The following is a 21912-nucleotide window of genomic DNA, read 5'->3' as shown; positions in this document are numbered from 1 at the left end:
GGAGGGTGACGAGGTCAGGGAACATCCAGGGGAGGACAGCGTCCGAGCAGAGGGAGCCCTAGTTGTGTGTGTGCATTTACACACATCCCGGCTGCCTCACAGAGCCGCGCATGCATATGGCAGACCCAGAGCGGCCCAGCAGAGGCTTCGGGAATTCAGTTAACACTGACTCCGCAGCCCACAGACGGTGGGGCAGAGGGACCTGACCAGGTCAGTTGTCTGCTGAATCGAAACACCAGTAAAAACCAGCATCCTCCGGAGGATTTTCACAGGACCTAGAGTCTTACAATGTCTAGGGTACAAGCCGAAGTCTCAGATGAAATGTGATGCAGAAAATATATCCGAATAACAGATGAACGTGCTCCGAATTTATCAGATGACAAAAGTGGAAGATTCAGAAGCTCGGCAAACCCCAAACAGGGTGAACTCAGTAAAACCATGTCCTGGGGCGACTGGGGGCTCGGTCAGTTGGGCGTCTGCTTTCGGCTCAGGTCATGATCCTAGGGTCCTGGGATTGAGTTCCGCATCGGGCCCCCTGCTCAGTGGGGACCCTGCTTCTCTCTCTGCCTGCTGTTCCCTCTGCTTGTGCTCGCTGTCTCTCTCTCTCACAAATACATAAAATCTTCAAACAAACAGACAAAAAAGTCCTGACAAGAGATTATTGAAAATCAAAGATTGGGGGGGGGGAAGCCCCTCTTTAAAGTTGCCAGAGAACAAGGACTCAGAGCGACAGTTGGAATGACTGTGGGTTTCTCATTAGAAGCAAAGCCACAAGACTGTTGAATGAATCCTTCAAGTATTTAAAGAAAAGACCTGTGAACCCAGAATTCTATTTCCAGTGAAAATCCTTTAGGAATATGGCAAAATGAAGATATCTTTATTTTTTCAAAAATATATTATTTTTTAAAAAGATTTATTATTTTAGAGAGAGAAGAGAGAGCCTGGGGACGGGGGCAGAGGGAGATGGAAAGAATTTCCAGCAAGTCTACTGAGCGGGGATCCCATCCTGGAGCCCAGCATGGGGCTCAGTCTCACAACCCTGAGAGCATGACCTGAGCTAAAACCAAGAGTCAGATGCTCAACTGACTGAGCCACCCAGGCGCCCCTGAAATATTTTATTCATTTATTTATTTTTAGATTTTTATTTTTTTGTAGAGATTTTATTTATTTATCAGAGAGAGAGAGCGCATAAGCAGAGGGAGCTGCAGGCAAAGGGAGAAGAAGCAAGCTCCCTGCTGAGCAAGGAGTCTGATGCGGGGCTCGAACCCAGAACACTGGGGTCATGACCTGAGCCGAAGGCAGAGGCCAAACGGATTGAGGCACCCAGGTGTCCCTAAAAGATCATATATTTTTTTAAAGATTTAGTTTATTTATTTGACAGAGAGATCACAAGTAGGCAGAGAGGCAGGCAGAGAGAGAGGAGGAAGCAGGCTCCCCGCTGAGTAGAGAGCCTGATGTGGGGCTCAATCCTAGGACCCTGGGATCACGACCCAAGCCGAAGGCAGAAGCTTTAACACACTGAGCCACCCAGGCGCCCCAAAGATCATATTTTTAAAGCAATCTCCACACCCAGTGTGGGGCTCACACTCATGACTCTGAGGTCAAGAGTTGCACACTCCACAACCGAGTCAGCCAGGTGCCCCAGAGTGAATACATTTTTAGCTGAAGGAAAATGATGAGAATTTGTTGTCATAAGACCTCTTCCACAAGAAATGAAAAGGGAAGTTCCTTTAGGCTGAAGATCAATGACACCAGAGGGAAACGTGTAACTTCGGGAATGAAGGAAGAGCAGCAGGAATGGTATGTATCTAGGTGGTATATTTAACTATTTTCTTTGTTTCCAGTTATTTAAAGCATGTATTGGCTGTCTAAAGCAAAAATGAGCACATTGTCTGGTGGGGTGTAGCACGTAATGTAGATGTGTATATGACAAGTAAAACATTAAACGGGATTAAGGGACTTATGTGGTTGGAAACCGCCTATTTTTACTTCAAGTGGTAAAAATACTAGCTCTATGTGAAAGGTTAGAGATGTCTACTGTAATTGCCACAGCACCTCCTAAAAAACAGTATAAAGTAAGATGGCCAGAAAGCCAGTGGGTAAATTAAAATGCAATCCTAGGGGCACCTGGGTGACTCAGTGGGTTAAAGCCTCTGCCTTTGGCTCGGGTCATGATCTCAGGGTCTTGGGATTGAGTCCCGCATCGGGCTCTCTGCTCGGCAGGGAGCCTGCTTCCTCCTCTCTCTCTGCCTGCCTCTCTGCCTACTTGTGATCTCTGTCTGTCAAATAAATAATTAAAATCTTTAAAAAAAATAAAATGCAATCCTAAAAAATACCCAGATACCCTAAAAAGAAGACAGAAATGGGGGAACAACATTAAAGAGAGAACAAACAAACAATAAAATTATAGACTTGAGTTCAACCATATTAATAATGAAATGTAAATGGGTTAAAATACCAGTTAAAGAGATGATCAGACTGGATTTTAAAAAGACCCCAATATAATCCACTTATAATAATTTTACACTTTAAATATAATGACATAATAGGTTAAAAATACAGGAGTTGAACAAGATATACAATGAAAATACTAGTAGAAAAAATGGAGTGACTATATTAATATTAGAAAAGCTAGGCTTTCTGATAAATGAATTCAGTAAGGTGGTGGGATCCAAAATCAACATACAGAAATTGTTGCATTTCCATATGCTAATAATGAAGCAGCAGAGAGAGAAATTGAGAAAACAATCCCATTTACAATTGCATCAAAAGTAATAAAATACCTAGGCATAAACTTAACCAAGGAGGTGAAAGACCTGTACTCTGAAATCTATAAAACAGTGATAGAAGAAATTCCAAGACAACACAAAGAAATGGAGGAACATCCCATGCTCATGGATCGGAAGAACAAATACTGTTAAAATGTCCGTACTATCCAGAGTCATCTGCAGATGTAATGGAATCCCTATCCATATGCCACCAACATTTTTCACAGAACTAGAACGAACAATTCTAAAATCCATATGGAACCATAGAAGACCCTGAATAACCAAGGCAATCTTGAAAAAGCAAAGCAGGGGCTCCTGGGTGGCTCAGTGGGTAAAGCCTCTGCCTTCGGCTCAGGTCATGATCTCAGGGTCCTGGGACTGAGCTCCGCATTGGGCTCTCTGCTCAGCAGGGAGTTTGCTTCTCTCTCTGTCTCTCTGCCTGCCTCTCTGCCTACTTGTGATCTCTCTCTGTCAAATAAATAAATAAAATCTTTAAAAAAAAATGTTGGAGGCATCACGTTCCAGAATTCGTGTTATACTATAAAACTGTAGTGCTTTTTCTGTAGTTATTGGTTTTACCGATAAGAGCAGAAATCAGCAAAATCAAAAAACAAACAAACAAAAAATCAGAAACTAAGAGCTCGTTCTTGAAAGATCAATAAAGTTCATAAACCTTTAGTCATGACCTAGAAAACAAGAGACAAGGGACCGGTTAGCAGTATCAGAACTGACGGTGGAGACATCACATTGAAACATCAACTTTGGGGCGCCCGGCTGGCATAGGCAGTGGAGTGTGTGACTCTTGATCTTGGGGTTGTGAGTTCAAGTTCCACACTGGGTGTAGGGATTGAAAACAACAACAACAACAACTTTGGGGCACCTGTCTGGCTCTGTTCGTTGAGCATCTGACTCGGTTTCAGCTCAGGTCATGATCTCAGGGTTGTGGGATTGAGCCCCACATCGGGTTCAACACTCAGTGCAGAGTCCGCTTGAGATTCTCTCTCCCTCTGCCCCTCCCCCACCCAGCATTTTTTTTCCTTTCTAAAATAAATAAATTTTTCAAAAAAATCAAACTGAACCATTCCTCACACCTCATACAAAAATGAACTCAGAATGAATCAGAAAGCTAAGTATAAAATACAAGTTATGACATAATAATGCTTCTAGGAGAAAACATAGCAGAGAGTCTCTTGGCCTTTTGCTAGGCAAAGGCAAACATGATACACAAAGGAAAAGAATGATAAAGTTTACATCCCCATACTTAAAATTATTATAAAATAAATAATCAAACACATCTGTTCTGTGAACAACACTGTTAAGGGATGAAAAGGCACCCTTGCTTCCTCAGACAGTTCTTGTTGGCAGAACATACTTGCAGACCGGGCATCTTATGGAAGACTGACATCTAGAATGTATGTATGTATGTATGTATGTGTCTTCAGACTCAATGATAAGAAAACAAACAGCTCGACAAAACGCAGGCAACAGGCTAACAGGAACTTCACCAAAACAGATAGATGTCGGCTGAGAACGTGAGAGGACGCTCGGTGTAGTGCGTCATTAACAGCATGGACACGCAAAGTAAAGACAGAGAAGCACTCGACTGTGCACCTGTTAGACACCCGGGCACCCCCAGCCCCATCTCCCCTGGGCAGCCCCATCTCCACCGAGAGCAGGCGAGGGTGCAGAGCGACTGGAACTCCCACACACTGCTGGGGAGAGACCATCTACCGAAGGACAATGGCCAGAATGATAGAAAAGTAGAAGTCTGGTCTACAGCCCCTGCAGCCAGCGGTTCAGGAAGCCAAAGCACATCCTCTCAGTGACTGGCCCAGTCAGGATATGGCCCATAACTACCAGCGTCTCTCGAGTTCTGCCCCTGCTTCCGATTTAGCCCCAACTGGAGAAAGACAAATCTATCTGCCCCCCCCCCCCCAATCACATGGATGCCCCGTTTCTGGTTAGTTTGCCTACAACTTTCCCATGCCAGCTGCCTCCCATCAGAAGAGAGCTGAACCCTCCCTTTCTCAGACTATAAGGCTTTCGTCCACACGGCCTGCCTTGGAGTCTCCGCCAACTGCACGTGATGGTGGTCTACTCCCTTGTAAAACAGGATGCTCTCAATAAACAGCCTCTCTGGGGTGCCTGGGTGGCTCAGTGGATTAAAGCCTCTGCCTTCGGCTCAGGTCGTGATCCCAGGGTCCTGGGGTCGAGCCCTGCATCAGGCTCTCTGCTTGGCCGGGAGCCTGCTTCCTCCTCTCTCTCTCTCTGCCTGCCTCTCTGCCTACTTGTGATCTTTATCTGTCAAATAAAATAAATAAAATCTTAAAAAAAATAAACAGCCTCTGTTTATTCTCCTCTGGGTGATGTTTGTTTCTTTTCACGCTGATGGGAATGCAACATGTATGACCACCATAGAAAACCGTCTGGCGTTTTCTTAGAAATTTAAACATATGCTTACCCTATCACCCAGCGACCCCACTCCTAGGTATTTATTGGAACAATAGTTCAGAGTATCTTGGCTGGGACCTCAAAGTGTAGCATGATGGTCAATTAGGGACATCCCTGTCCTTAACATTCTAAGGGAAATATTCTTATTCCTACTGCCCCCCCATTTTCTTGGCCTAGAGAAATCCAAAAGGTTCCCCTAAATTTCTGGGGAAGTCTTCAGACTAGTGGCCTTGATATACTTCTTGCCTCTCATCCCAGCTCCTAACGTGGAGTCCCCGGATGGCCTGTCAGTAAACTTGTATGCAAAGTTCAGTTCCTTCCCTCAAAGTTAGAGCACATCAAGCATTTCAGAGTAGTAAGGAAAGGGCCAAAAGTTTATCAGAAGTACTTCATGATGTAGCACAGAGTATTTGGTAATGTCTCTGCCTCCCAAATACCTCTGCCTTTCTCCGTGACTGTTGGGAGCAATATTTATAACCTATTAAATTATACTGCTGGGCCCCTCTTGGATGGATGAGTACTTGTCAAAAATGGTATTAACATATGTGTTTTTATGCCCTGGCACTTCCTTGCACAATTTCAGGAGGGCCTACTACATTTGAGTCTCGGTTTTGGATATCTGACACAGAGGAATCGGGAAGGGCTCCCATGCATAGGTGATGGCCACGGGGGGAAACTAATGCATGAGGGTTGGGAGGGACCACAGAGAGGAGGAGGGTCACATCCAAGTGCCCTCTGCCCTTAAATTGAGGGCATCATCTCTTATCACATGGGGACAGAGGGGAGCATACAGAAAAGACCAGCAGACATCACCTGCATGGAAAATCCTTGCTGGGTGTCCATGCCTGTCTCTCTGATGTGCCATCTACTGACTGGGTCCCTGAAAACCCTCTCAGCCCCTGTCTGAATTATCCCCAGGTAGGTGGCCTTTCTTGCAACATCAACATTTTCAGTCAGTTGCTTTGCTGATCAGTTTTCTAACAATGCTTCCGTGGACTTGTGAAATCTGTCTCTTTCAACCCTCGGAGTTTCACTGGGAACCAGTTGGATGCGCAAGGTTGGTATCTGGTGCTAATAAGGGAGGAATGTCTGAACGAGGACTAATTTTGTAAGGGGTAAGTTCGTCGTGAATGTTTTTTGACCTACAGAAGCTTATGAGTTGGCGGGTTCAGAAAGTATGTGGACCATGTTGGTTATTTATTGCTGTAATGCCATTACCTCGAAACTCAGTAGCTTGGGGCCATCAAACATTTATTATCTCACACAGTTTCTGAGAGTCTGGTAGTTCAGCTCAGGTCTGTCCTGAGGTTACAGTTAAAATGGTGGCTGTGGCTGTGGTCATCAGAGGCTTGACCAGGACTGGAGGAACCACTTCCAAGATGGCTCCCTCATGTGGCTATTGGCTGAGTGCCTCAGTTCCTCACGGGCTTGGGGCAGAGGGGCTCAGAACCTTGCCATGAAGACCTCACCATGGAGTTTCTGGATTCTTTCTGAATTGTTCTTAGGACATGGCCAGCTGACTTCTCCCAGAAAAGTAGTTGAAGAGACAGAGAAGGAAGAGAGGGAGAGAGAAGGAGTGAGAGCTGTCTTGGGACCTAGCTTCAGGGGTCAGATACTATCACTTTTGCCATATTCTGTTGGTTGTGTAGACCAACCCTGATGCACTTGGGGAGGGTGTGCCTACCATGAGGTATGGATCACTGGGGGCTCTGCTGAAGACTGGCTACCGCTGTATGCCCTCTGGCCCCCAGTGATGCATTTCCCTCCCACACTCACCTCCTCCCCATGCACCCCTCCCTGGAGACAGCTAGTGTGTTCGTCTCCTAGGAGAGAGGACGGTTGTGTTTGCACATTCATGCTCCTCCCATGGACATCAGCTAATCCAGCATCTCAGGACCCCCTTCCTCCTTGGCCATGGCGCATGAGCACCAGCCCTTTCTGCCTGGTCGTTACGGGTAGCCACGTGCTGATCGGTCCTTCCTGCTCTGGGAATGGCTTCTGTTTCTCCCAGGACTACTGGGCTCCCGCCCAGTTGCCTGTTTTTGTCCTTTTCCATCTACCAGTGGGAATGAACATCTCTCTGTTCGTTATAAACGGAAGTCCCCTTAGACGAAGCACCCACACTTGCAGGTAGTAACATTCCGGTTCTTCTGAAAGCCTGTAAAACCTGCCAGGAATCCGAATGGAACCCCTCTCCTGTATCATTGCTTTTTGGTGCCAGTTTACAGTGACTTCTCTCTCTCTTTTTTTTTTTTATTCGTACATTATAATTTTATTTTTGTGTATACATTTGTTTTAACAGTCACTGAATTTCTAGGCCAGGTTCAGGTAACTGAAGGGCCTTTATAAATAGTTTATATTGTTTAGATCCAAGGTATCCTGCAAACATAGTCTGGAGCAAAATGGGAAATAACATCTTTCTAAAGACAGGCTTAGAAACTCTAGTCCAGTAAGTTAAGATGTTTCCTTTCTCTGGTAGTGGGGCTGACTCATACCTGGCTGCCAATCCACCATTCACAGGTATAGCCAAGATAATAGGGTACAGACCACCCAGAACAAGACCAACCAGTCCACCCCGTGTTATGGTACAGGTTTCACAATTCAAATCACCTGTAATCAAAGGTAAACTTACAAAACCTCTGTAAGATAAGTCTGCAGTCAAAAATGGGATCACTGCCATTGGTAAGCCAGCAGCTATACGAGCCTGGGTCACATTTAAGATGCGTCAAAAAAAACTATTTGCTATTAGACCACAGAGACCAGCGTTAAGTCCAACATATGTTGATCCATGTTCGAGCAGATTCCTTTCTGCTTCTGGGAGTTGGTTAATTTTTCTTGTTATGATATTGAAGATTAAGTCTTCCTTGACAGTATCATGTGGTTCATGATTTTCCATCTTGAACCTCAAAATATTTTTCAATAATATATATCTTATGCTCTCCTCACAGCATTCGGTGCCTGCACCGGTCCTCCGCCGACTTTTCTCTTTTTAATGTTGGTCTGAATTTAGGTCTTTCCCAAACTAATTGCAGCGGATGCCCTTGGGGCCCCAGTCCCTAATCCATTTTCCCTGTTTACTTACTGGTGGGACCCACATACATTTGTGGGTCCACCCATCCTTCCGTGGCTTGGGGAAATCCTGATAAGGCTGGGGGGTGACATGGCCCCATCTCCCATGCCAGCTTGAAGGATTTGGGTTTGGTGCCCAGTTTGGGCCAAAATAGGTAAGGAGAGGCTGCTAGATGGTTTCTGTGAAAGCTTCCCTGCTTTGCTATTTAGTTTTTTTTTCTTTTAAACTTGGCATTTGAATTCAGAGGTCTGTGGGGCCAGCCAGCCTGAGTAGAAAGGACCCACCTCCCAAAACTTCCGTGAAGGTCAAGGAGCTTTTGCTCTCCTCCGTGCGTGACTAATAATACGAGAATGGGGAGTTCTAGGGCTGGACATTATCTCCAGGGGAAGGGATTGCCCATCAGCCCACGTGGAGGGTAGCATCAGCAGAAAGCCTACATGCAGTGCCGACTTCTGCGAATGTCTAAATGGGGTGTCTCTCGGTTGGATGGGGGCTCCCAGAGCTGGGGTGAGGATCTGGTGTAAGTCCGTGCTGTGTGCAGTGGACGAATTCACCTGGGGGAGGACAAGGGCGATGGCCATTTACTGACCACACCGCAAGGGAGCGCGGGCGGAGCAGCAGAGACGCCGTCTGCAAAGAGGCGGGGAAGGGGACTCTTTTTAAGAGGGGAAGGTGAGCAGGCATGGGGACGTACGGAATTCTCCCCTTTTTGGTCACTGTGCCTGGTTCTAAGCTGCCCATTGGTCAGTTAGGGCCTGTGGCTATTTTCAGGCGGGTCCCCTGATGGGCCTGTGTCCAGCCAGGAGGTCGGTGTCCCCTCTGTGTCCATCACGCAAGCTGGTCTGCCTAGAAGCAGCCTCTATACTCTGCCATTTTCCTGAAGAAATACCAGTTTCCTGCATGAACTTTCCAGTGTTGACCTCTACCTGATTAGAAGGGGCGAGCGAGGAACATTGTCCGTATTCCCAGGTGAATCGTTCGCATTCCTGGCATCAAAGTTTTCCTTCCACAAATCTTCTGCGACTACGTGTCCTCATAAACCCCAGTCATAGTCTCTCTGCACCGACCTGGACGGAGATGATGCCTGGCTCGCTGTGGAGCTCGCTGGGGACAGCAGATGGGGACACCAGCTGCTTCATTTCTGAACCTCCAGCCCGAACAAGTGCAACGAGGTCAGCAAAAGCAGTCACACCAGATCCTGGAGAAAATGTGGGAGGTGCATTCTGGAGATGCTCCGAGCTCTCTGCCTCCGCCGAGCCAAGCTCCTGGGTGGAGGCTGAGTCCGTTTCCCGACACCAGCTTGGAAATGGCTCACAGTACGGTCGCAGACGTGGGACGCTGCCTTCAAGTTGGGGCCTTGGCTCCTCCCCACACTCAGAATGACCCTTGGGGACGGAGGAGAGCAAAAGCTCCTTGACCTTCACGGAAGTTTTGGGAGGTGGGTCCTTTCTACGTGACTTTGAAGGCAAGCAGACTCAGGCTGGCTGGCCCCACAGACCTCTGAATGACCTTGAACGTGGTGCTGGCAGAGATGCCTCCAGCCTCTCCCGCTCTTAAAACGGGAGGCGCGGGGTGCCTGGGTGACTCAGTGGGGTAAAGCCTCTGCCTTCGGCTCAGGTCATGATCTCAGGGTCCTGGGATCGAGCCCCGTGTCGGGCTCTCTGCTCAGCGGGAAGCCTGTTTCCTCCTCTCTCTCTCTGCCTGCCTCTCTGACTACTTGTGATCTGTCTGTCAAAGAAATAAAAATCTTAAAAAAAAAAAAAAAAAACAAAACAAAAAAAGGGAGGCGCAGGGAAACATGGTCCTTCTTTTCCCACCGCGTGTCGCTCTGTCCGTGTGGGATGGTTGGAGCAGCAGCGCCGTTTTGCCAGCGAGGACGCATGCTGAGGAGCTCACCCAGGAAGGATGGAGAAGACGGAACCCTGGTTCCTGGCGATGCTGTGCGGCCGCTGAACTAAGCAGCCCTGGAGACAACTTACCCTGTGGACCTGTTACCTGCTGAGATGATCATTTTTCTCTGCCGGCTGAGCCGTTCTGAATAGATTTTTTGGTTACTTGCCACAAAACATCCTGATAAATTCATTATTGCCATTAGCTCCATTTATTTAGGTTTTGCTCCTCAAAATGTCACAACCTAGCCAGTGGGAGCCCCTCTAGTTGGACGTCATGCTCTGTCGGTCTTGCCTGTGACTTTCTGGAGAGTGTCCTTACTTACTTTTTTTTTTTTTAAGATTTTATTTATTTATTTGACAAAGAAAGATCACAAGTAGGCAAAGAGGCAGGCAACGATGGGGGTGGGGAGCAGGCTCCCTGTTGAGCAGAGAGCCTGATGCGGGGCTCGATCCCGGGACCCCGGGATCATGACCCGAGCTGAAGGCAGAGGCTTTAACCCACTGAGCCACCCAGGCGTCCCCCTTACTTAGTTTTTAAATTTTTAGCAACAATTGCCTGTTTCAGGTGTATCCTGAGTTTTACCTGCTCCGAGTACACCCTAAAGAGCCCAGGTTTTCTTTTCTTTTCTTTTAAAGATCTTATTTATTTAGCTGACGGAGAGAGAGAGCATAAGCAGGGGGAGCCACAGGGAGAGGCAGAAGGAGAAGCAGGCTCCCCACTGAGCAGGGAGCCCGATGCGGGGCTTGATCCTAGGACCCTGAGATCATGACCCGAGCTGAAGGCAGGTGCTCAACCGCCTGAGCCCCCCAGGCACCCCGAGAGCTCAGGTTTTCGTGGAGAATAACATTGTGGACCACAATCTGGGCTCTAAAGACTTGGTGTAGGTCAGGAAAAAACCACTGTCGCAGTAGCGACCCTTTTAGTCACGACAGAGCTGGAAAGGGGCTAATTTCCTTAACATATAAATAGTTCCTACAAATCAAGAAGAAAAAGACCCAAATCCAGTAGAAAAGTGGAGCAGCTAGTGCCCGGGAGAGGACGTACGGGCAGGTTCCACAGCGGGAGATGCTCATCCTTACGGAGAGTGAGAGGAACAGAAGGTACAGCCATAGGATAGGAACGTTGGGTTCCTCACCTCTCAGGCTGGCCAGGGAAAGTGCTTGTCCACTCGCTGTGGGCGAGAGGGTGGCGGAGGGAGCGGTGTCACACACCGGTGGCCTTGCCGATGCGAGTGTAAATTGGTACAAGTTCCACGGGGTGGGGGTGGGGGACAGAGTTCTACGTTCGCCAAGTGCACACAGGCTTTTGACTCAGAAATGCCGTGTCTGGGATTTGGTACTCCTTGTACCTCCGCATTTGAGAAATGATGTGTATGCCCGGTAATCCCTTTTGGCAAACACTTAAAAAAAAAAAAGATATTTATTTATTTATTTGAGAGAGAATGCCTATGAGTGGGAGGAGGAGGAGAGGGAGAAGCAGACTCCCCGCGGAGCAGGGATGCGGGGCTCGAACCCAGGACCCCGAGATCATGATCTGAGCCAAAGGTAGGTGTCCGGAAAAAACCTTTTTTTTTTTTTTTTTAAACACTGAGACAAGATTGCAAGCAAACTAAATTTCCAGCTTCCACAAAACCGGGCAGGCTGTCCTTTCCACCCTGGCGTGGCGGCACCCTTAAGAACAAGGAAGCTTTGCAATTCCTGATGCAGAAGGATCTCCTGATTTACGCTGCAGTGTGGCAAAATCGAGCCGCCGACCCGCAGGTCACACACGCTACCAGGAAAAGGACAAAAGGACAGGCGTGTAGTTGCTTTCGAATGGGCCTCGGAAAGATGGGCGAGCGACTGAGGGAAGTGGGGAAAGGCGATGGTGCCCGGCCCAGCGGGGGACGCCAGGGAATAACGTCTCTTTCCCTCTTGCACCTTGGCTGGTGTAAATCCACTCCCACTAAACAAACAAGAGCACCGACGTTACAGACCTAGTTCTCTGGGTTCCTTCTACCGGGGCGCGTCGCAGGCTGCTGGCCGCTGGCCCGGGGGGTAGCGGAGTGGGAGTGGGTCTTACTCTCCCTTTACTGTTCACGCAGCCCGGTACTTTGCCCTGCCTCCCCCACAGGGCAGGACTCGTGTATAACGGATCTTGGGGTTCAGTGTGTTTCAGCAAACACTTCTTGACACCCACAAGCCTGATACGGTGCTCAGTCCTGGGGAGATGAACCTGGGTCGGGCCTGCTGGGAATGTGGCCCTTGCCTCGAGGAGCTCGGCGGGGAGGGGACGTGGACACATACAGGAATTGCCGACCTGGTCAGTGAGGGGCGAAAGGACCACGCACAGGGCAAACAGTACAGAGGAAAGCTGGTGAGCTCCGGAGGGGAAAGGCGGGGAGGGCTGGAACCGCCAGGGAGGACTTCTCTGAAAACCTGAAGTCCGGGCAGGGGTTAGAAGGCTGCATAGAATTTTCCTAGAACAGGCAAACGATATAGTGGGTCCTGGGAAACACAGGGCTGCACCCCACTGGACGGGGGCGGGGGGGGGGCGGAGATGAGGATGGCGTGTGGTGGGATGAGGCGGGAGGAGGGCAGGCCTCCTGAGCAGGAGCTTTGAATGGATTTTTATCCCGCAGGCAGTAGAGAGGTAATGGCTAGAAAGGAAGGAGCCCCAGAGCTCTGCGCACGGAGGGCTTGCAAGTGTTCCAAGCTGATCGGGTTAATTCGGTGGCCAGGACGTACCTTATTCACAAACACCTGCAGAGCGAGTTGCCCTCTTCATCCCCCCCCCCCCCGCCCCCCACCTTGCAACCTTAATAAGCAGGACCCTTCCCAGAGGCGAGCCAGCTCGGGAGCCCGTGTGCGCGCCCAGCCACGCGCTCCGGCTGCCTGCGGGGCCGGCGTCCAAGCCCTCTTCCTGCAGGTTGCAGCCCCCGGCCGCCCCCGCTTCCCCCTCCCGTCCTTCTCCTCCACCTGGAGAACCGCGTGCCTCCCTGGGCGCCCGCCAGGCCCGCCCTCTCGGGTTGGGGCTCTTCTCTGGGCTGCGCGCGGGTCGGTTGGGGACCCGGAAGCCATCGCACCCTCCGACCGCTGGGCCTCCCGGGGGCGGGGTCGCGCCCGTTATTAGCGCGTCCGCTCTCCTTTCTCCTCAGACGGCGCGTTCGTCTTCGGGCAGGATGGGTCTCTACCGCATCCGCGTGTCCACCGGCTCCTCGCTGTGCGCGGGCTCCAACAACCGGGTGCAGCTGTGGCTGGTGGGCGAGCACGGGGAGGCGGCGATCGGGACGCGCCTGAGGCCGGCGCGAGGCCAGGTGAGCCGCGGGGCCGGGGCTGGGGGCGCTGGGGCCGGGCCGGGGCGCACCAGGCGCGCTCGGGACGTGTCCCCGCGCCCGGCCTTTTCGGACCGCCGCGCTGTTCGCGGGCCCGGCCTGGCGCGGAGCTCGGCCTTCCCTCGAGCGGGCCGCCTGTCCTCCTGGGTCCTCTGTTGCCCAAAGCTGCCCTTTCGAGGCTTCTCCCGCGTTGCTGGGTGTCCGGCCCGCAGCCTTTCTCGCCCGCCCCGGGCGGGGGTGGAGGCGCCGGAGGACCGGTCGGGGGAGAAGCCCAGAGATGAGAGCACCCAAGGGCCGACGCGCGTCCCCGCACCCGTCGCACCTACCTGGTTCTCGCCCCGATCCCACCCCCCCAGTTCTCATCGCCTGTCCGGCTCTCTCCAAGCCCCCCAGATGCGGCGGTCTGTCCCGCGGACGCTTCTCCGCCCTCAGCCCTCCCCTCGCGCCCCCCACCCCGGGGGTCGCGAGCGCCCCTCCGTCTGTGTCTCTAACCGGGAATCCGGCGTGGTCCGTTCTGTCTCCTGGACCCCTCGGGCCTCCGCGCCCCGAGCTCCACCAGCACCGCCCCCCCCCCAGGCCTCTTGAACCGGGTCACCTTCACCCTCCCCACCGCCTCACCGCTTCCGCGCGGCCCTTCCCAGCCCTTCTGGGGTTTGTTCCAAACAGTCCCACCTCCAAACGCGCCCCGCGTGTTCCCAATCCCAAGCCCCTGGCTGACCTTCGAGACTTCCCGATGTGCTCGCGCGTCTGTCCGCAGACCTCTCCCCTGCGCCCCAGCTCCCCGACGCCGCCCCGTCCCCCTCGGCCCTGTCTCCCCGAGCCCCTGCCCCGCACGCCTCCCCGCCTTTCCCCACCTCGGCCCGGCCGAGCGCTGCCTCCTGAAGGGGTCCCCGGACGGCCAGTCCCGCGGGAGTCCTGTCCGGCACAGCCTGCTGCCTGCTCGGCCCCGCGTCTCCGCGCGCCCGGGTGCGCTTCCTCCCCGCGCGGCGCCGCGCACTGGCAGGGTCTGCAGGGAGGAAGAAGTGAAGGAAGGAGCGCGCCTCCCGGTGTTCCCTCCTCCCGCCTCGCCCCGACTCACCTGCGCCCAGCGCGCCCCCTGCACCTTCTGGCTCCTTCCGCGCGCCTTTCCCAGAAGCTGCCGGACGGGCGTCCCTCGGGAACAGGGCTCGGCCCAAGGGCCCCGTCCCGCGCGCCCCGCCGACGCCGAGCGCCTTGCGCCGCCCGCAGGAGACGGAATTCAAGGCGGACGTGCAGGAGTACCTGGGGCGGCTGCTGTTCGTCAAAGTGCACAAGCAGCACTTCCTCCAGGACGACGCCTGGTTCTGCAACTGGATCTGCGTGCAGGGCCCCGGGGCCGGCGGGGACGAGTTCAGGTTCCCGTGCTACCGCTGGGTGGAGGGCCGTGGCGTCCTGAGCCTCCCCGAGGGCACCGGTGAGCGCCGGGCGGGGGGCGTGAGGAGGCCTGGCGGGGGCAGCGGAGCCAGGAGGGGGGATGTGGAGGGGGCCGGTTGCCCGGGCTGCTGCGGGAGGCCGGGATGCTGAAGGGTCAGGGCCCGCGGAGTAGGCGTCCTTGGCGGGGACCCGGGAGAAGCTCTCAGGAGAGGCCTCCCCGCCCGTGCCTTCCTCCCCACCTCTAGGCCGGACGGTGGCAGACGACCCTCAAGGCCTGTTCAAGCAGCACAGGGAGCAGGAGCTGGAGGAGAGGAAGAAGCTGTACCGGTCAGCGCCCCCCCCCACTCCCCCCCTCCCCGCGCCCGCCCGCGGCTCCTCCCTGCCCCTCCCCCCCACCCCCGCCCGGCCCTGCTGACCCTTCGCTAGGACCAACGTCTGCTTTCACTTCTGTGCCACAGATGGGGCAACTGGAAGGACGGGCTAATCCTGAATGTGGCTGGGGCCACCATCAATGACCTCCCTGTAGACGAGCGGTTTCTGGAAGACAAGAAGATTGATTTTGAGGCTTCGCTGGCCAAGGGGTGAGAACAAGGAGGGGCTGGGGCTGGTGCATGGGGCTGGGCGGTTGTAAGGTGGGTGCTTGTGGTTAGCGGTCAGACTCTGAGCATGACTCAAACTCTTTGCTTCTTCCCCCAAGGCTGGCAGACCTGGCCATCAAGGACTCTTTAAATGTTCTGACTTGCTGGAATGATCTGGATGACTTCAACCGGATTTTCTGGTGTGGCCAGAGCAAACTGGCTGGTCAGTACCGCCCCCCCCACAAGGGAGCCAGGGCCGGGAGACCAGAGGCCTGGTTCCCTCGAGAAGTGTGGGGTCAGGCGGGGATGGTTCGGTGGGGGCGCTCCAACCCACGGCGCTCTCCACACCCGCCCTCTGCAGTAAAAGTCCGGGACTCCTGGCGAGAGGATGCCTTATTCGGGTACCAGTTCCTCAACGGCACTAACCCCATGCTGCTGAGGCGCTCCAAGCAGCTCCCGGGCCGCCTGATGTTCCCCCCGGGTGTGGAGGAGCTGAAGGTCCAGCTGGAGACGGAGCTCCAGGTGCAGACACAGGCGCCCTTTAGGGACACAGGGGCCACGCAGGGAGATGGGTGTGGGGTCCACTGTGGGCCCAGCTTCCTGCTGGACGGCAGGGAGGGATGTGCCGGGAGAAATCAGGTGGTCGTGAGAAATGGGACCACGTGCTTTCCTCCCGAGTGAGAGCGGCGAACGGGGGAGAACAGTGTCGTGTCGAAGGAGACAGTCACAGTGACAGCTGCCCATGCCCTCTCCCCAACCCCCGCATGCAGAGAGGCACTCTGTTCGAGGCGGACTTCTCGCTCCTGGATGGGGTCAAGGCCAATGTCATCTTGTGCACCCAGCAGCACCTGGCCGCCCCTCTGGTCATGCTGAAGCTGCAGCCTGATGGGAAGCTCTTGCCCATGGCCATCCAGGTGAGACAACCTCGAGCTCTGCTCCCAGGGGCCGAGCTCCCGCTCCCCGAGTCCCTGCTCAGGGCAGAGGTCTAAGGTGCCTGGAGGAAATGGGAAAGAAAGGAGGAAAGTCGGGGTCTGGCTGCAGAGACAGGCCAGGCGAACCTGAGGAAACTCCGGAGCAGGGGGAGCCTCTGAGGACAGAGCAGTCTGGGGGGGCCCTTCAGAGGCTGCTGTGCCGGGCACCTGCTTCGGGACGGGGCAGAGAAGGGGGATGCTGGATCCTGGGACTAGGGTGATGCCCAACGCGGAGGTGATGACGGGCTCGGGTGTGGGGAGCAGCTGTGGGTGCGGAGGACAATTAAACTGGCCGGGGTTCAGGGAGGGAGGAGGAGGAGTCAGGCCAGGCTCCTGCAGAAATGGGACAAATGAGGAGGAGAAGTGACCGCTGAGGACCGGGGCGCAGCCAGGCGTGCGGAGGCGGGGTTGTGAGAGTGTGGGACGGAGGAAGCAGAGGGTTTGAATCCTGTCCACACTGTCCACACTGCGGGGAGCAAAAGGGAAGTGAGGTTGGAGGAGGCCGGGGAGGCAGTTTCCGCGGAAGGTGGGGCTCGGGGAGGTAGGGAGGCAGGTGAGGAGAGCCTGCCTGGGACTAGCAGCCGCCTGGTGGGCAAGGGACGCAAGGGATGCAAGGGAGGGGATGTGGGGGTGCCTGGCACTCATCCCACTCTCTGGTCCCCACTCCAGCTCCAGCTGCCCCGCGTGGGGTCCCCTCCGCCGCCGCTTTTCCTGCCCACAGACCCCCCGATGGCCTGGCTGCTGGCCAAGTGCTGGGTCCGCAGCTCCGACTTCCAGCTGCACGAGCTCCAGTCCCACCTCCTGCGGGGACACCTGATGGCCGAGGTCATCACTGTGGCCACCATGAGGTGCCTTCCCTCCATACACCCTGTCTTCAAGGTAGCTCCTTACTCCCTCCTGCCCCTCCCCCCACCCCGTGGTGTTGTCCTGCCACTGGGGACGCTCCCTGGGGACCCTGAGGGTGGGGAGAGCCGACCGGGGCAGATGAGCGAGCCGGGAGCCCTCTGTGCCTTCTGAACAGGGCAGCGTGTCCTCTCAAGGAGGAGAGAATAAGTCATCGGCGGGGTGGGGGTACAAAGCCTTACTCCTTTCAAAGCTCAGACACACGCACGCGGTATAACCAGAACATGCACACGAACGAGGGCTCCAACCGGATGGGACCATGCAAATAGCATAAAGTATTTTTCGCGCCCGTTTTGCAGAGTCCTACACTAGGGACCCATAGGCCAGCTGGGGGGCTCGGGAGGATGGTAGGCCGGCTCCCTGTACTCACCCACACACTTGTTTTCCTGGCATCCTCCCGTGGGGCATAAGCCATTCCAGATGCCGGTGCGAAGCGAGACAGCCAAGGTCCTGATCTTGGGGTTTTTCATTTCCGTTACGGGCTAACAGGCAGTAACGGAGGTACCGGAGGTCAGCTGTGCTAAGTACAATGCAGAGAAGCAGGCCAGGGTGACGGGAGTGAGTTAAGCTGGGTGACCAGGAGAGGCTCCTTTGAGAACGAGACTACAAGGAACCAGCCTCGAGATGGTCAAGGCACGGGGATCAGTCAGTGCAAAGGTCCCGTGGCCGGAACAAGCTTGGCATGTTTGAGGGACAGAAAGAAGGTGAGTGGAAGGGACAGAGGGAAAAGGGTAGGAGATGAAGTCCTCAATTTAGACCCTGCATTCTCAGTGGGGGGCCATTATGCCCCCCAAGGAGGCAAAAGTGCTTCTGGGGAGGCAAAAAAGTACTATTTTTATGTATAAAACACATATATACATACAGTACTTGAGAGGCACAGTAGAGCTGTAGCATTAAAATTCCAGGGGGGAGTTTTATCTAAAAATGTGTATCACGTGTAAACATATAAATCCTATATACATATGACTCGAAAAAGGCCACTTAGAGGCTGATAACGAAATAGATGAGAAACTGAGCTCGACCTTGCACAGTCTTACCTGAACAGAAAAAGAGGATGATTTCTTTGGGTTATCAGAGAGCAGTAGTAAGTCAGCGGCGTCCGGGGGCCACCGAGCTCGCGTCTGTGCTTTTCCCGGACCACTGACCCCTCCCCGCTCCTCAGCCGTGTTCCCGGCAGGGACTGGGCCGTTTTTTCTGACTCTGCCCTTCCCCGCTCTTGTCCCCGAAGCTCATCATCCCCCACCTGCGCTACACCTTGGAAATTAACGTCCGGGCCCGGAACGGGCTCGTCTCTGACTTGGGAGTCTTCGACCAGGTATGAGGAGACCAGGGGCATCGCGGGGCTCACCCCTCCCTCTGGCTCTGGCCTCGGGCAGGCTGATGGGCCCGACCCTGCCTGGTCCTCGCCCCCCAGGTGGTGAGCACGGGTGGCGGAGGCCACGTGGAGCTGCTGCAGCGGGCGGGCGCCTTTCTCACCTACCGCTCCTTCTGCCCCCCCGACGACCTGGCCGACCGGGGGCTCCTGGGGGTCCAGTCCTCCTTCTATGCCCAAGACGCCCTGCGGCTCTGGGAAATCCTCGCTCGGTGAGGAGGGGGAAGGCAGGGCTGGGGAGGGGGCGCTAGGACAGGAGGTCCGGGTCTGGGCTGGGGGGTTGGGGCCCCTGACCCGGCGAGGTGGTAGGGAGGAGCCCAGGGCCTCGAGGCTCCCCGTGAGCTTGGGCTCTCGGACCGTCGGGGCAGCTATGTGCAGGGTATCGTGCATCTCCACTACAAGACGGACGAGGCCGTGAGGGACGATCTGGAGCTGCAGTCCTGGTGTCGGGAGATCACTGAGGTCGGGCTGCTTGGGGCCCAGGACCGAGGTACGGTTAGCCCCCCTCTGGGGGCTCCCATGCCTGATCGTTCCCCTGGGAACCTCGCCAGAATCCTCTCAAACTTCTGTGCCATCTTCCAGAAGCATTTCCAACTATAAAAACGCCCGAAAGCCTTCCCAGATTCCTTCGCTGTCAGCTAGAGACAGGACCCCATCCTCTGCCCCAAGAGCCCCTCTAGTTCCAGAGGCCGCGGGACCACTGGTCACTCATGAATGTTTCACAACCAGCTCCCCGAGAAAACGAAACAAAACACAGTGAAAGCCTGAATCGTCAGACTTGCCCATCGGCACGGTGTGGATCTCCGCCTGCGGCTCCCACTGTCGCTGAACCTCGCCGTGCCCCGCGGGGTGCGACCCTCCCAACAGGTCCCCCCCCCCCCAATCCGACCCAGTCTGCGGTCAGCACCCATGGATTCTGAGCACGCTCGGTGCCCCTCCTCACCCCTCTCCTCTCCCCACTCCGCCCTGTGTCTGAGCCGAGCTTCTGTCTCCCCGGAACCCCTGGCAGGCTTCCCCGACTCCCTGCAGTCCCGGGACCAGCTGAGCCGCTTTCTCACCATGTGCATATTCACCTGCACCGGCCAGCACTCCTCCACGCACCTGGGCCAGGTACTCGCCACAGGGGGCTGCTGGGGGGTTGCACCTGCAGCCGAGGCGGGGTTGGGGGCTGGGGGCCTAAGGGCTTTCCATGCTTTGCCGGCACTGACTCAGCATATCTGCCCCTCCCCAGCTGGACTGGTACTCCTGGGTCCCTAATGCGCCCTGCACCATGCGGATGCCCCCGCCGACCACCAAGGACGTGACCCTGGAGACAGTGATGGCGACACTGCCCAACTTCCATCAGGCCTCCCTGCAGATGTCCATTGTCTGGCAGCTGGGCCGACGCCAGCCTGTGATGGTGCGGGGATGGGGGGGTGCCCCGAGGGACTTCCAGGAAGGGGTGGCTGCAACAAGCGAGGCCCACAGGGGTCCCAGGCTCTCAGCTGCCTTTCTCTCTCCGCCCAGGTGACTGTGGGCCAGCACCAGGAGGAGTATTTTTCGGGTCCCGGACCCAAGGCTGTGCTGAAGAAGTTCAGGGAGGAGCTGGCTGTCCTGGAGAAGGAAATCAAGACCCGGAATGAAAAGCTGGACATGCCCTACGAGTACCTGCTGCCCAGCCTGGTGGAAAACAGCGTGGCCATCTGAGCGCCGCCTCCCCCCTCCCCAAGCCACGCGCCACCCCTCCGTGCTTGCGGTCCTGCCCCCCCCCGACCCCCAGCAGTCCCCAGCTCGCCCCAAGGAGAGCTCCTTTTCCATGGTCTGTGGCCACATTTTCTTTTAGACTCTGCCTGCTGCCTCCTGCATCATTTGGGTCCACGGCCCCCACCCCCGCTCCGGGGCAGATAATAGCCACATTTATGTAAACTGTTTCAAGAGTAGGATAGGATGTCTGCACATGTCAGGCCCCTCGTCCATGAGCCAAATATGATTTTGAAACAAAATTGGGTTTAAATGGCAACAAAAAAGATACATTGGGCAACAAAAGAAAAGAAGAACAAACTATCCCATAGCAAATATTGGCCGAAGAACGTAGCACATCTTTCTGACTGCACGGGCGTCCTGAAGGCAGAGCCCACACAGCAAAGCAATCACAGCAGACCTCAATATTTCTGTCTCGTGGCTCATGTAGAGAGTGAAAGTGGAAGAAAACCGGGGCGTCCATATCTATAACCCGTTTGCAGTCCCCCAAGTTAGAAAGCTCCAAATTGAAGTAATTAACCAGAGGGGCACCTGGGCAGCTGCCTTTGGCTCAGGTCATGATCCCGGGGTCCTGGGATCTAATCCTGCATCAGGCTCCCTGCTCAATGGGGAGTCTGCTTCTCCCTCTGCCCCTCCCTCTGCTCATGCTCCTGCTCTCCCTCTCTCTCAAATAAATGCATATATAAAATATTTTTTTTTTTTGAGTTGTGGACAAAATCTTTTATTAGTTTCTAATTTACAGGCCTCATCAGTGCCTTTGGTAGTACTGTTAAGAGACCATTTTACCTAGCTTACAACTAAATGAAAAACATTTTCAATTGCAGCTATTTCTCACCTAGGGTTGCCAAGTTATAGGATACATTTCACGTAGCATCGTTTGCCTTATAAAACACGAAGTGGCCCTGTGTGCTTTTTTGCCATACTCAAAGCAGCCTGAAAAAGTTCCCCTTCCTAGAGGGAAAACAAAACAAAAAAAAGCCTATTCAAGGACCAAACAGGATCTTGACAGAACTCATGTTCAAACGGGCAAGATTCACAGTTGCTTTATCAAATGCACGTGTTCGGAGAGATTTGCCGACTCTCTAAAGCCAAGAATAGGGGCGCCTGGGGGCTCAGTCAGTTGGGCATCTGCCTTCAGCTCAGGTCATGATCCCAGCGTCCTGGGATCAAGTCCCCCATCTGGCTCCCTGCCCAACACTTCCCCCCTGCTCATGATCCCCCCCACTCTATCTCAAATAAATAAATAAAATCTTTTAAAAAAATAAAACAAAGCTTACCCTACACTCCAGTCCAAAATGTCCTTCCTCTCATTAGGTGAAATTTTGCCAAATTTTGTGTTGAATCCCCAGTGCAGTAATATTCCCTCTTCCCCTAACCTTAATCTTTAAAGATGAAAATTCTTATAGGAAGTGGATTTCTAGTCCTTAAGGGACAGTAAACAACTCCAGTAGATTTTCTTTT

General features: G+C 54.0%; 2 protein-coding genes across 2 annotated transcripts; one reads left to right on the top strand and one right to left on the bottom strand.

The window, feature by feature from the left end:
• Positions 1–7495: 7495 nt before the first annotated feature.
• Positions 7496–8187, bottom strand: LOC123929883 (transmembrane protein 126A-like). Its single transcript, XM_045986016.1, has one exon. It carries the CDS (start codon positions 7897–7899, stop codon positions 7522–7524), a length of 378 nt encoding a protein of 125 aa, XP_045841972.1. The 5' UTR covers positions 7900–8187; the 3' UTR covers positions 7496–7521.
• Positions 8188–13235: 5048 nt separating this feature from the next.
• LOC123928843 (polyunsaturated fatty acid lipoxygenase ALOX15) lies at positions 13236–21087 on the top strand. The gene is made up of 14 exons (XM_045983879.1): positions 13236–13477; positions 14723–14927; positions 15133–15214; positions 15346–15468; positions 15585–15688; positions 15827–15987; positions 16236–16379; positions 17106–17315; positions 18568–18654; positions 18754–18923; positions 19080–19201; positions 19721–19821; positions 19943–20110; positions 20218–21087. Exons 1-14 carry the CDS (start codon positions 13343–13345, stop codon positions 20395–20397), a joined length of 1992 nt encoding a protein of 663 aa, XP_045839835.1. The 5' UTR covers positions 13236–13342; the 3' UTR covers positions 20398–21087.
• The last annotated feature ends 825 nt before the right edge of the window (positions 21088–21912 follow it).

Source organism: Meles meles, chromosome 18 (genome assembly GCF_922984935.1).
Source record: "Meles meles chromosome 18, mMelMel3.1 paternal haplotype, whole genome shotgun sequence".
Lineage (NCBI taxonomy): Eukaryota > Metazoa > Chordata > Mammalia > Carnivora > Mustelidae > Meles > Meles meles.
The sequence above is the reverse complement of the archived record's forward strand: the minus strand, read 5'-3'. Positions and strand labels throughout refer to the sequence as shown.

Coding starts and splice junctions, on each gene's coding strand:
- LOC123929883 (XM_045986016.1), bottom strand. CDS start 7,899: ATGGCAGTGATCCCATTTTTGACTGCAGACTTATCTTACAGAGGTTTT.
- LOC123928843 (XM_045983879.1), top strand. CDS start 13,343: ATGGGTCTCTACCGCATCCGCGTGTCCACCGGCTCCTCGCTGTGCGCG. Junction 14,928..15,132: donor GAGCCTCCCCGAGGGCACCG/GTGAGCGCCGGG, acceptor CCCCACCTCTAG/GCCGGACGGTGGCAGACGAC. Junction 18,655..18,753: donor ACTTGGGAGTCTTCGACCAG/GTATGAGGAGAC, acceptor CTCGCCCCCCAG/GTGGTGAGCACGGGTGGCGG.